The sequence below is a fragment of the Mytilus californianus genome, unplaced genomic scaffold (assembly GCF_021869535.1).
Source record: "Mytilus californianus isolate M0D057914Y unplaced genomic scaffold, xbMytCali1.0.p SCAF_7, whole genome shotgun sequence".
In the NCBI taxonomy this organism is placed as follows: domain Eukaryota; kingdom Metazoa; phylum Mollusca; class Bivalvia; order Mytilida; family Mytilidae; genus Mytilus; species Mytilus californianus.
Genome location: NW_026262723.1, coordinates 66,092,439 through 66,104,656, shown reverse-complemented (window position 1 = coordinate 66,104,656; position 12,218 = coordinate 66,092,439). Strand labels below are relative to the sequence as shown.

At 34.0% G+C, this 12,218-nt stretch overlaps 1 protein-coding gene across 1 annotated transcript; it reads right to left on the bottom strand.

Moving 5' to 3' along the window:
* Positions 1–279: 279 nt before the first annotated feature.
* LOC127708049 (uncharacterized) lies at positions 280–11,791 on the bottom strand. Its single transcript, XM_052212846.1, has 2 exons — positions 11,718–11,791; positions 280–1,446 (listed from the first exon to the last, which is right to left on the bottom strand). The coding sequence occupies exon 2, from the start codon at positions 1,438–1,440 to the stop codon at positions 844–846; it is 597 nt and encodes a 198-aa protein (XP_052068806.1). The 5' UTR covers positions 1,441–1,446; positions 11,718–11,791; the 3' UTR covers positions 280–843.
* Between the last annotated feature and the right edge of the window lie 427 nt (positions 11,792–12,218).

The window sequence follows — 12,218 nt, the reverse complement described above, 5'->3', positions numbered from 1 at the left end:
TAGGTTTCTTTCGCCTCTTTTTTTCAACAGGATTTGTCCTTTCACAATATCCATTAATATAATGTTTTATCCAATTGCAGTTTGATTGCACTTCTACACCTTGTTATTTTAAAATGGTAAGCAGTTTAGCTCATTGCTTCAGTGCAATATTGTTAGTATGAAGCAAGGGCACTTAAGTCATGAAATAAAACGCTTTACCGGTTGATCGGTTTGAATAGGTGAATTTAAACTGCATTCTGTAAAACATTTTAGCAATTGGTTTTTCGAGAAAACAAAGTCTTTAAAATATATACACAGTTTAATGTAAAGTTTTTACGTGTTATTGTTTTCCATTATTTATTACAAACATTTAATACTGAGATGATGAAACTCAGGAACTTGATCCTCTTTAGAAACTTGGTAGGGCCAAACGTGACATTTGCGTTTTACGGGTTGTTCATATAGTTATGCAATTACACGAAAATCCCAATTACATATAAATATATTCAAAATTTCATTGACAATATAAAAGACAAACTTTTATAACAGTATACTGTCATGTATGTACATGTGAGGAACTTTAATTATTGTTCAATATAATGTGATTGGTTATTTTGAAATATTTTGTAATGTTTTAAATAAGAAAGACCAAGAATTTATGGATTAGCATTTCGGAATCGATAATAATGCATTTCTGATACATGCACCTTCAAGTGAATATTGTGATGCAATTCCAAATATTTGTTCTGATATATGCACCTTCCCATGAATATTGTGGTGTATTTTCAAACACTCCTTCATTTATTTTACAATATGTCAATTAACTTATATGGTAATTTTTGTAATTTATGTTATTCATCACGATTATTCCATTATCAATTTCGGTAACGTAGTTAAGTCATAATAAAATTGAAGAGCGTCCGTCATGTCCCTTCCTTTTAATTTTCCAGCCTTCGGGACTCGTCCAATTTCAGTAAATCCTAGTTTTCGCCATAACTTAACCGATGATTCATTAGAAACAAATACAAGGTTGAAAAACGACCCAAGGTATCCTAAATCACGTGCTATTTGTAAATATGCTTCTGCCATAAATGTTCCAGCTCCATAACCCCTTGATGATGCTTTAACTATAAATCCAGCGTTACAGATATGTGAGCATCGTCCAGGAAAGTTTGGCTTTACATAAAACCCTCCAATGAGTTCTCCAGTCGTTATGATTTTACATACAAAAACATCATGGGATAAGTAGTATGACCGGAAATCCTCTAAAGTAGACATCTCATCTTGGGGGTAACTATCGCCTTCTTCATGAACGATGTATCTCAGAATTTCAAATAATTCTCTCTCGTCTGCTTCCTTATACCAGTCAAGGGTCACCGCTATTCCGTTCTTGAGTATACCATTTTTAGGAAGGTAAGGAAGCTCTACTTCTGATTTCTTGGTTTTAATTACATACGCCATTTTATCCTAAAAATCAATTGAGATGTTTTAATAACAATTGTCAGTGTATATGTATGTGTGTTTTATATTTGGATTGTTAGATAATTAAATTGCAGCAAACGCTAATCATCTCTTCATTTGAATCATATATCATGCAAGTAAATGCAATAACAAAATTACAAGGAAGAAAATTGTCTTTAAAAAATCTTTTTTTCATGTTAAGCTTGTATAAAATCCTTTCTTCATTTTCAGAAATGTTTTTTTAGTCACTTTTATGTGTAAAGGAGTTCATTTAAATTTTCAATTGAAAGTTGTATTTTTAGTCGTTCCAATAGAAAATTACATTTAACCTTTTAAGCTATGTACGTGTGATTCCTTGTGATGCCTCAAAGAAGCTTTCATCTGTACAATGGAGTATCCTTTACTAATAGTGTTTACAGTTTTGTTTACAAGTCCTGAAGCAAATTGGCGACCCAAATTTTTAAATTGTAAAATTTTAAATATTCAGCAGTTTAATTTGTTGAAGATAATGATTATTGGACTAAGCGCTTAACCAAGACATCAACATGTTAAACCTCTGTGTTTTGAAAACTATGTTTGCTGCCCACATTTAAAGTATAAATTGAAACAAAATTAAAATGGGGCTGCCTATATAAAATTCAAAGTCGCCATACAGGAATAGAATAATACAGTTTGATTAATGATTTTTCATGCTGATAGCTATTCATTAACTTCATTTTGCTATTCTTTTTCGATTTCAAGAATGGCTTAATTTTTGTAACAATATACGGCAATGATATAAATATGAGGGATACTTCCAAGATTAAAGGTGTTAAAAACTCACTATCCATTTTGAATAGACAAACCTAAAATTTTAGTGTCTTGAGATCTAAGATGTGATGTTGTTAGAGTTGCTACATGTATGTATTTGTTTGATACTGAAGCTTTAACATTTACAATCCAAAAATTCGCGAAAAAATGTTCATGGTGACCAGAGGCACAGACACATTTTTTATGGTGACAATTAAGAGAAGCGAAAGATACCAAAGAGACATTCAAACTCATTAGTCGAAAAATAAACTGACAACGCCATGGCTAAAAAAGAAAACGACCGAAAGACAAACAACAGTACGCAAAACACAACCGGAAGGGTAAGCAGATTCTGATAGAAAATACAACCCTGGAATATCGTATCATCTGAGAGATATATTCTGTATGCAGGCGCTGCTGGAATATTACTACATAGAAATAGAAAGTGCACAATTGGGAAGCTGATATCATCTCTTTTGTTGTAAAGTTTATTTTTGTTTTCAACCGACAATCATTGTCAATTTTTAGATGTCAGTCAGGATATAAGACAGTGAGACTTACTGTATCTGTTGTATCATTTATCTCAAGTTCGATGGGATAGATGCGTTCAATAGTCACCACATTTTGAATTATCTGGTGAGAGAACATAATCTTTACACTGCTTCATGAAGACAGCAGTAGTTTACCGATGTTCAAATCTCATCAATCGATTAAGAAGACAAATAAGGGTGAATGAAACAATGAGGGAATCGCATACACTCTCGAAGGAGCGAGATCGGATACGACCACAAGGTAAGTATCCTGCTTTACATGCGTTACCTGCCATTAAAATCCACACTTGGTCAAAACTTCAAAATCGGGAATATGACACAATCGGTAAAATTACAGGTTAGACGACTATTCTGTGATCTAAAGATCTAAGACTGCGAAAACATGTGGCTAATGAGTTGAGGCACAGACATATCGTATCGGTGGTGAAGACTGTAAAACTTATGTAGTGCGGAAAAACACCTTAATATAATATACTTTGTACAAACACAAGTGGTCCTGTGAAAAGTTTTCTCTTCCTCCTGGTATTTTATCCCTTTTTAATCATTTTAATAGTTTTACAGATTTCATCTTTCGAATATTCACTATCACATATACGTTTTTGATCCGCTTGATAGAGAGTTTTATTTACAATGCTACCTTAGTTCAAGCAATCTTGATGTACAAATTTTAAAATGCATAATATAAACTGAACATTTGTAAAATGGATATGCACTTCTAGTATACATTTGTTGAGATGCATATATATAAGACCAAGTGTGGATTTTAATGGCAGGTAACGCATGTAAAGCAGGATACTTACCTTGTGGTCGTATCCGATCTCGCTCCTTCGAGAGTGTATGCGATTCCCTCATTGTTTCATTCACCCTTATTTGTCTAAATTTCAATTTTTTTTAAGAAGACAATATTTATTTCAGGCGGGAAGTGATTCCATTAAAAATGAAGGTCGAGGGGATTCAACATGGAGTTTTGAAAATATTCCTGTATGTTATTGAAAAAAAAATTTAGTTTTTTATTAAATTAATAAAAAAAAAATTGGTTTGTTCGACGAATAGTCGATGCCTTCAGAAATTAAATCGTTTTACTGATCTGGAGTACTTTGAGAGTTCTAAAGATGTCACAATTACGTAGGCTAAAATATCGTAACAATAGGCGAAAAAAAGATTTTGAAAATAATTGATTTATTTATTGTTGGTTGCTTAACGTCCAGTGCGAATATTTCATGCACGTTCAGGACGAGAACAAATTCAAAATAAATACACTATGTAGTTCCTTTAATAGAGGACGTCCGGGATGACGATAGGGGAATTTGGACTAATGAGTTGAGGCACAGACATATCGTATCGGTGGTGAAGACTGTAAAACTTATGTAGTGCGGATAAACACCTTAATATAATATACTTTGTACAAACACCAGGGGTCCTGTGAAAAGTTTTCTCTTCCTCCTGGTAGTTTAACCCTTTTTAATCATTTTAACAGTTTTACAGATTTCATCTTTCGAATATTCACTATCACATATACGTTTTGATCCGCTTGATAGAGAGTTTTATTTACAATGCTACCTCAGTTCAAGCAATCTTGATGTACAAATTTTAAAATGCATAATATAAACTGTACATTTGTAAAATGGATATACACTTCTAGTATACATTTGTTGAGATGCATATATATGTTTAAATTCCAATTTTTTTAAGAAGACAATATTTATTTCAGGCGGGAAGTGATTCCATTAAAAATGAAGGTCGAGGGGATTCAACATGGAGTTTTGAAAATGTTCCTGTATGTTATTGAAAAAAAATTTTAGTTTTTTATTAAATTAATAAAAAAAAAATGGTTTGTTCGACGAATGGTCGATGCCTTCAGAAATTAAATCGTTTTACTGATCTGGAGTACTTTGAGAGTTCTAAAGATGTCACAATTACGTAGGCTAAAATATCGTAACAATAGGCGAAAAAAAGATTTTGAAAATAATTGATTTATTTATTGTTGGTTGCTTAACGTCCAGTGCGAATATTTCATGCACGTTCAGGACGAGAACAAATTCAAAATAAATACACTATGTAGGTCCTTTAATAGAGGACGTCCGGGATGACGATAGGGGAATTTGGACTAATGAGTTGAGGCACAGACATATCGTATCGGTGGTGAAGACTGTAAAACTTATGTAGTGCGGATAAACACCTTAATATAATATACTTTGTACAAACACCAGGGGTCCTGTGAAAAGTTTTCTCTCCCTCCTGGTAGTTTATCCCTTTTTAATCATTTTAATAGTTTTACAGATTTCATCTTTCGAATATTCACTATCACATATACGTTTTGATCCGCTTGATAGAGAGTTTTATTTACAATGCTACCTTAGTTCAAGCAATCTTGATGTACAAATTTTAAAATGCATAATATAAACTGTACATTTGTAAAATGGATATACACTTCTAGTATACATTTGTTGAGATGCATATATATGTTTAAATTCCAATTTTTTTTAAGAAGACAATATTTATTTCAGGCGGGAAGTGATTCCATTAAAAATGAAGGTCGAGGGGATTCAACATGGAGTTTTGAAAATGTTCCTGTATGTTATTGAAAAAAAAAAATTAGTTTTTTATTAAATTAATAAAAAAAAAATGGTTTGTTCGACGAATGGTCGATGCCTTCAGAAATTAGATCGTTTTACTGATCTGGAGTACTTCGAGAGTTCTAAAGATGTCACAATTACGTAGGCTAAAATAGCATAACAATAGGCGAAAAAAAGATTTTGAAAATAATTGATTTATTTATTGTTGGTTGCTTAACGTCCAGTGCGAATATTTCTTGCACGTTCAGGACGAGAACAAATTCAAAATAAATACACTATGTAGGTCCTGTAATAGAGGACGTCCGGGATGACGATAGGGGAATTTGGACCGCAATTAGAAAACGAGAGTAAATTAAATATGGATAGACATTTTGCCTTGCAATTGGGTACATACGGGCCCTCAAAGAGTTGTTGTAAGGGTTCTTAACGTGCAGAGAAGGTGACGCTTTTTCTACACGAGGAATCGGATCTAATGTTCCCATTCTGACCAGACGTGGCTGAGTACTTGTATTTCCCGCACAACCAAACGGACGCCCACTATGGCAAGGGCTTTACTGCCTATCGGGATATTTCTATTCCACAGTCACTAGTGGGCTTATTCAAGAGATAAATATCCTGGACTGGTAATAACTGTATAAAATAACCTTGTCCAAGACAGCCTGAGGGTGAAAATGAATATTTTGGCCTACAAAATGCAGGACTTTGCAAGAAATAGTTAGGAACAAAAGGTGAAAATAATTTTCGCGCTTAAAGAGCCATACTATCAAAAGGTGTAAAATGAATATTCCATTATCAAAAAATCCCCTTCCCACTGAAAATCAAATGGTCCAAGACAAATTTAATCATGTTTTTAACTAAACAATTTTTTTTTTAGTTTTTGTCATAAAAATAGGTAAACAACTTAATTCATAATAAAATCATTATAATCATTTTTATTCAATTTATGTAACTACTTTAAATATTCATAATAGAATCTTTGTTTTTAATATCTAGTTTTATGTAAACTTAACCTAAACATTAAGTGTTGAGTACACTTACACCACACCGAGTTTAGCTCAATATGAACACGGCCGAACATGCATTGTAAGCATACATAATTATAATTTTTTCAAGTCTTTTTAGACAAAAATATGTGTTACTGACGCTAACTTTCTCATTGTTAATAATTGAAAGTTCTGGTTTATGTTGTTTTAAAATTGTGATATCAAATTGTTATTGTTGGCGTTTGTTTGTGTATACACCAGTTCCAGTAGTTCTTTTAAATAAAATATTGAAGACCTGAGTATTGGTATAGTCAATCAACCACCAAATATTTCATAAATGACTCATATTGATCTCTATAACAAATACAAATATTTCTGTTTACCACTATATCTCAAATTCCCATATATCGATAATCGGTTAGATATATTCGTTACACAGTGTGGTAGTGATACGGGATCATTATATTCCATGTGGGCGAAAGCGAACAACAACAACAACTCGTTACCGTAAAGCATACAGTATGTGTTGTGAAGATATGGTTAGAAATATATACGACATAACTAGCTCGTTATTATGCCTATACTATGTGTTGTGCGGGCATGGATAGAATTATTGTAATGTATTTATTTACAGGCAACATGAGACGATCGTTGGGGCTCCTTATGAATGGTTTTGCATGGTTTAAATGGCTTATGAATGTTTTTGTCTTAGAATATTACTGGATTTTGTGGTGAAGCCTACAATCGGAATCAAATATTATAATCTACATAATTTCCCTTTTTCAAAAAGAGCTAACATTACAATATGATAATGATTAAATAAATGAGTGATTATGTAAAAACATACGTCAATTTAGGCCGAAAATACTGTATCTTTACTCGAAATAATGAAACTTTACTATGCAAGCCATGTAGTATATATATTATAACAACATGAGGATGAAGAATAAATATCACGAATTTGACCCCTACTGGACTGGCGTTGTGGGCGTTCATCTCTCTCGTTCACTCACATACATTCCTGTCCCAAGTAAAGAGCCTCTGGCCTTTGTTAGTCTTTTTTGTTTTTAATTTTAGTTCATTTATATGTTTTGGAGTTTAGTGTGACGTCCATTTTCATTGAACTAGTACACATTTTTGTTTTGGGGGCCAGCTGAAGCCCGCCTCCGTGTGCCATACTTTCTCGCTGTGTTGAAGACCCATTGGTGGCCTTCGGCTGTTTTCTGCTATTTGGCCGGGTTGTTGTCTCTTTGACACATTCCCCATTTCCATTCTCAATTTTATTAAGTTTACTCACACACTTTTCTTTTAGCCCATTCGCTCACTCTCTCGCACGCTCACCAACTCTTTTGCTCACTCTCTTAATCACTCACTGACACACCCTCTCGTACATTATTTAGTTCACTCACAATACTTTGTTTTCTTCGATCACTCTCTCGTCCGTAAACTCACTTGTTCGCTCACTCTCTCGACCGCCCACACACTCGTTTGCGCACTCTCTAGTACATTCGCTTACTCGTTCGCTCACTCTCTCGTATACTCGCTTACTCGTTTGATCACTCTTGTGTAAATTCTCTAGTTCACTCGCACACACTTTGTTTCGCTCATTCTCTCGTCCCATCACTAACTCGTACGCTCACTCTCTCGTACACTCACTCACTCACTCTCTCTCTTTCCCGTACTTTCTCTAGTTTATTCACAGACACTTACTTCTTCGCTCACTCCCTCGCCCACTCACTTGTTAGCTTAGTCTGTTGAGTCACTCACACACACTTCCTCTCCTTCACTCACTCACACACACCCTTTACTCGTTTACTCATTCACTCTCTCTCGTTCACTCACACTCACAGTTACACTCTCACCTATTCACTTTCACTCACTTTCGTTCATGGCTCGCATTCGTATAGTTTAGTCCATGTCTCTCTCTCGTCCATTTTCATTGAACTAGTACACATTTTTGTTTGGGGGCCAGCTGAAGCCCGCCTCCGTGTGCCATACTTTCTCGCTGTGTTGAAGACCCATTGGTGGCCTTCGGCTGTTTTCTGCTATTTGGTCGGGTTGTTGTCTCTTTGACACATTCCCTATTTCCATACTCAATTTTATTAAGTTTACTCACACACTTTCCTTTTTCGCCCATTCGCTCACTCTCTCGCACGCTCACCAACTCTTTTGCTCACTCTCTTAATCACTCACTCACACACCCTCTCGTACATTCTCTAGTTCACTCACAATACTTTTTTTTCTTCGATCACTCTCTCGTCCGTAAACTCACTTGTTCGCTCACTCTCTCGACCGCCCACACACTCGTTTGCGCACTCTCTTGTACACTCGCGCACTCGTTCGCTCACTCTCTCGTATACTCGCTTACTCGTTTGATCACTCTTGTGTAAATTCTCTAATTCACTCGCACACACTTTGTTTTACTCATTCTCTCGTCCCATCACTAGCTCGTACGCTCACTCTTTCGTACACTCACTCACTCACTCACTCACTCTCTCTTTCCCGTACTTTCTCTAGTTTATTCACAGACACTTACTTCTTTGCTAACTCCCTCGCCCACTCACTTGTTAGCTTAGTCTGTTGAGTCACTCACACACACACTTCATCTCGTTCACTAACTCACACACACACTCTTTTCCTCGTTTACTCATTCACTCTCTCTCGTTCACTCACACTCACAGTTACACTCTCACCTATTCACTTTCACTCACTTTCGCTCATGGCTCGCATTCGTATAGTTTAGTCCATGTCTCTCTCTCGTTTACCTACTCAATCAATAAATCTCTGTCAGGTTTACTCAATCACTTCTATCCTTTAACGTCTCCCAGTGAATTAAACATGGGGAAACGATTGATACTCATACCTTCAGTTACCTTCATTGTACAAGGTTTGTCAATAAAAATAAGTAGACATTTTATAACAATGTAAAGAAGATATTTTGTGGTATTTTTACATTTTATAATTGGCAATTCTATTTAAAAAAAAGAATCGATTTTATTGTGTTTCCATTCGCTTTTACTTCTTTAGTTCAGTTAGCTTTATATTGTTTTCTTAATTAGTCTCCTTAAAAGATATGTATCGTGATGAAATAAAGAGTGCTACTGTGATTCCTTTATTATAAACGTAACCATATATGGTAAAGATAGTTTAAACCAGTTCATCTTTAATCACTCATTAAGCGTTATAATACACGTATAAACATAACCATTGACGCAATATAAAACGGATAAGACTTCTATTTGGAACTCCGTCAAAACGATGTTGGTTCATTTTTTCTTTTTCTGACAGATATATATCTTTTAAATCACTGCAAGTATTGAACAACACCGCAATCTGCCCAAAGTACCAGTAAGTCGCTCAATAGAAAGTAACGACAAACACAACAAACAAAACAATAAAAAAAACATAAACCAAGACTATATATAGCCCTTCTCGTTTCCGTCACAAAATCATGAAAATATGGGATAATACTCAGTCTGATATTCATTTTCAACATATCAGAACACCGTCTCAGACGCCCATTATCGTCTAATAAACATGTAAACCATATAATACACAGCTACTTTAGTACTAGCAATCTTGATGTACATCTGCTTTGGTGCATATAAAGTGACTGTTCATCGGTTAATATGTAGATGTAGATTTTTCAAGGTCCATATTGCCTGTACATTTGTAAAGATAAACATGTATATTATCTATGCATATGTACAGTTCATATACATTTTCACATAATACTATGTATATTGTATATGCATATCAGCTTTACGGATATACAGTTTATATACATTTTCACATATTAATACTATGTATATTGTATATGCATATCAGCTTTACGGATATACAGTTTATATGCATACATTTTCACATAATACTATGTATATTGTATATGCATATCAGCTTTACGGATATACAGTTTATATGCATACATTTTCACATAATACTATGTATATTGTATATGCATATCAGCTTTACGGATATACAGTTTATATGCATACATTTTCACATAATACTATGTATATTGTATATGCATATCAGCTTTACGGATATACAGTTTATATGCATCTACATCAAGATTGCTTGTTTTTAATTTTTAATTTAGTAATATTTTATTGCATTAACCAAGCAATAGGATTGGACACAAGTTATTACAACTTATATTAAGTCCTCTCCTTACATATACAATACACATATATGATGACAGCAAACACAAACATAATATAGCGACAGTTATAGAAAATAAAGGAAGGAGTCACACATTGGCATGGCAACAAAAAAAGCAAATAGGACAGAAAGAAAAAAGAAAGCTGCTGACTTAAAACGATTGCTTGTATTACAGTAGAGTGTACTTCTTGCGTAATCCCGCTCCCCCCCCCCCCCCAGCCTCTAGGTTCAAATCCCCTGAGGTACAAATGTTCTCATAATAATAAATTGCTTCGCCTCAGATTTCGTTTATATTCTATATGCCATTTTCGGCTTTTATTTTATACCATTATAGTTTTTCTCGCCACTTTTTCTCTTTGTTCAAAACTTAAAATAAATGTTTGTGGATTTCACCTTTTTCATATCAATTAATTTGTGATCGCATGTGTGTAGCATATGCTTTTCGTTCGTAATATTTAAACATGAATTATATATATTATTTTATATTTTCAATCTCATTTAGCTTTGTTGCATTTCGCCAATTTTAAGTATAGTCTCTAATTTATGTTACAATTTTTTAACCTCATTTTCATTTTATTTCAAGTTTCTTTAAAATAGCAATTATAATGTCCTATATTAAAATTTTGTTTCAAGTCTTGAAAGAATTTTTACAAGGGACATAATGTCTTCAGCCCCTTCTGGACTAACATTTTTTCCCCAGATGGATCATTTTGTCTAACATGGTTTTCATAGGACTGCAACCGTTGCTCTGAAGAGAGACACAAATTTATTAACAAAAATACCGTACTCCAAGGTAAATTCAAAAAGGGGAAGTCAATAAAACATGACACATTCAAACCTCCGACTATATCAACCAACGGCACGACTGTAAACAACTGTCATCTTCATACATTGTGATCTGTTGTTATCAGCGAAAATTCGAATATCAAATACTGATCTTCTTATACACAAATTATATTTAAATACATTATACTTTGAAACATCACGTCTTGCTTTACACAATACTTTATTACACACCTATAATCTGCAATTTAACCTTCAATGAATTAAATCGCATACCTTTCTTTGAATAAGTTTTAGATGTTTAAAATTATGTGGTTATACAATCTAAAACTCAAATACCCAAACATTTTTTTTAAACATGAAAAGTTGATTACCTTCTGACCTGGCTGTTTAGTTTACTTTCAAAACCATAATTATTTTTAACATGTACCTACCTTTCTTTAGTCTCGCACACTCTGCGTGTACACAAGCTGAAACAAGGGATTATATCGGTAAAAACCATTATGTAACTCAGTTTAGTACGTTATAATTATACTAACCATCACAAGAAACGCACCACTTTGGATAGTTCGATATTTTATACACAGCTGTACAATAATAAGATCATTTCTACGGAAATAAATTCACTTCTCTTACTTTTGTGTCTATCTTACAGGGCACATTTTTGTTGTTAGGGATGAGGGATTGATAAATACCCTGCCACGTCCGGTCTATGTTTTAGTTTGATGTTTTTCTGCTTTGTATCGATCTGACGAGTTAATAGAATAAGATATAAGAAGATGTGGTATGAGTGCCAATGAGACAACTCTCCATCCAAGTCAAAATTTATAAAAGTAAACCATTATAGGTCAAAGTACGGTCTTCAACACGGAGCCTTGAACACTGTGCGGGACAAATTTGCAATTCCAGAATTGGCAAATCTGACTTTGTCGGTT

Coding starts and splice junctions, on each gene's coding strand:
- LOC127708049 (XM_052212846.1), bottom strand. CDS start 1,440: ATGGCGTATGTAATTAAAACCAAGAAATCAGAAGTAGAGCTTCCTTAC.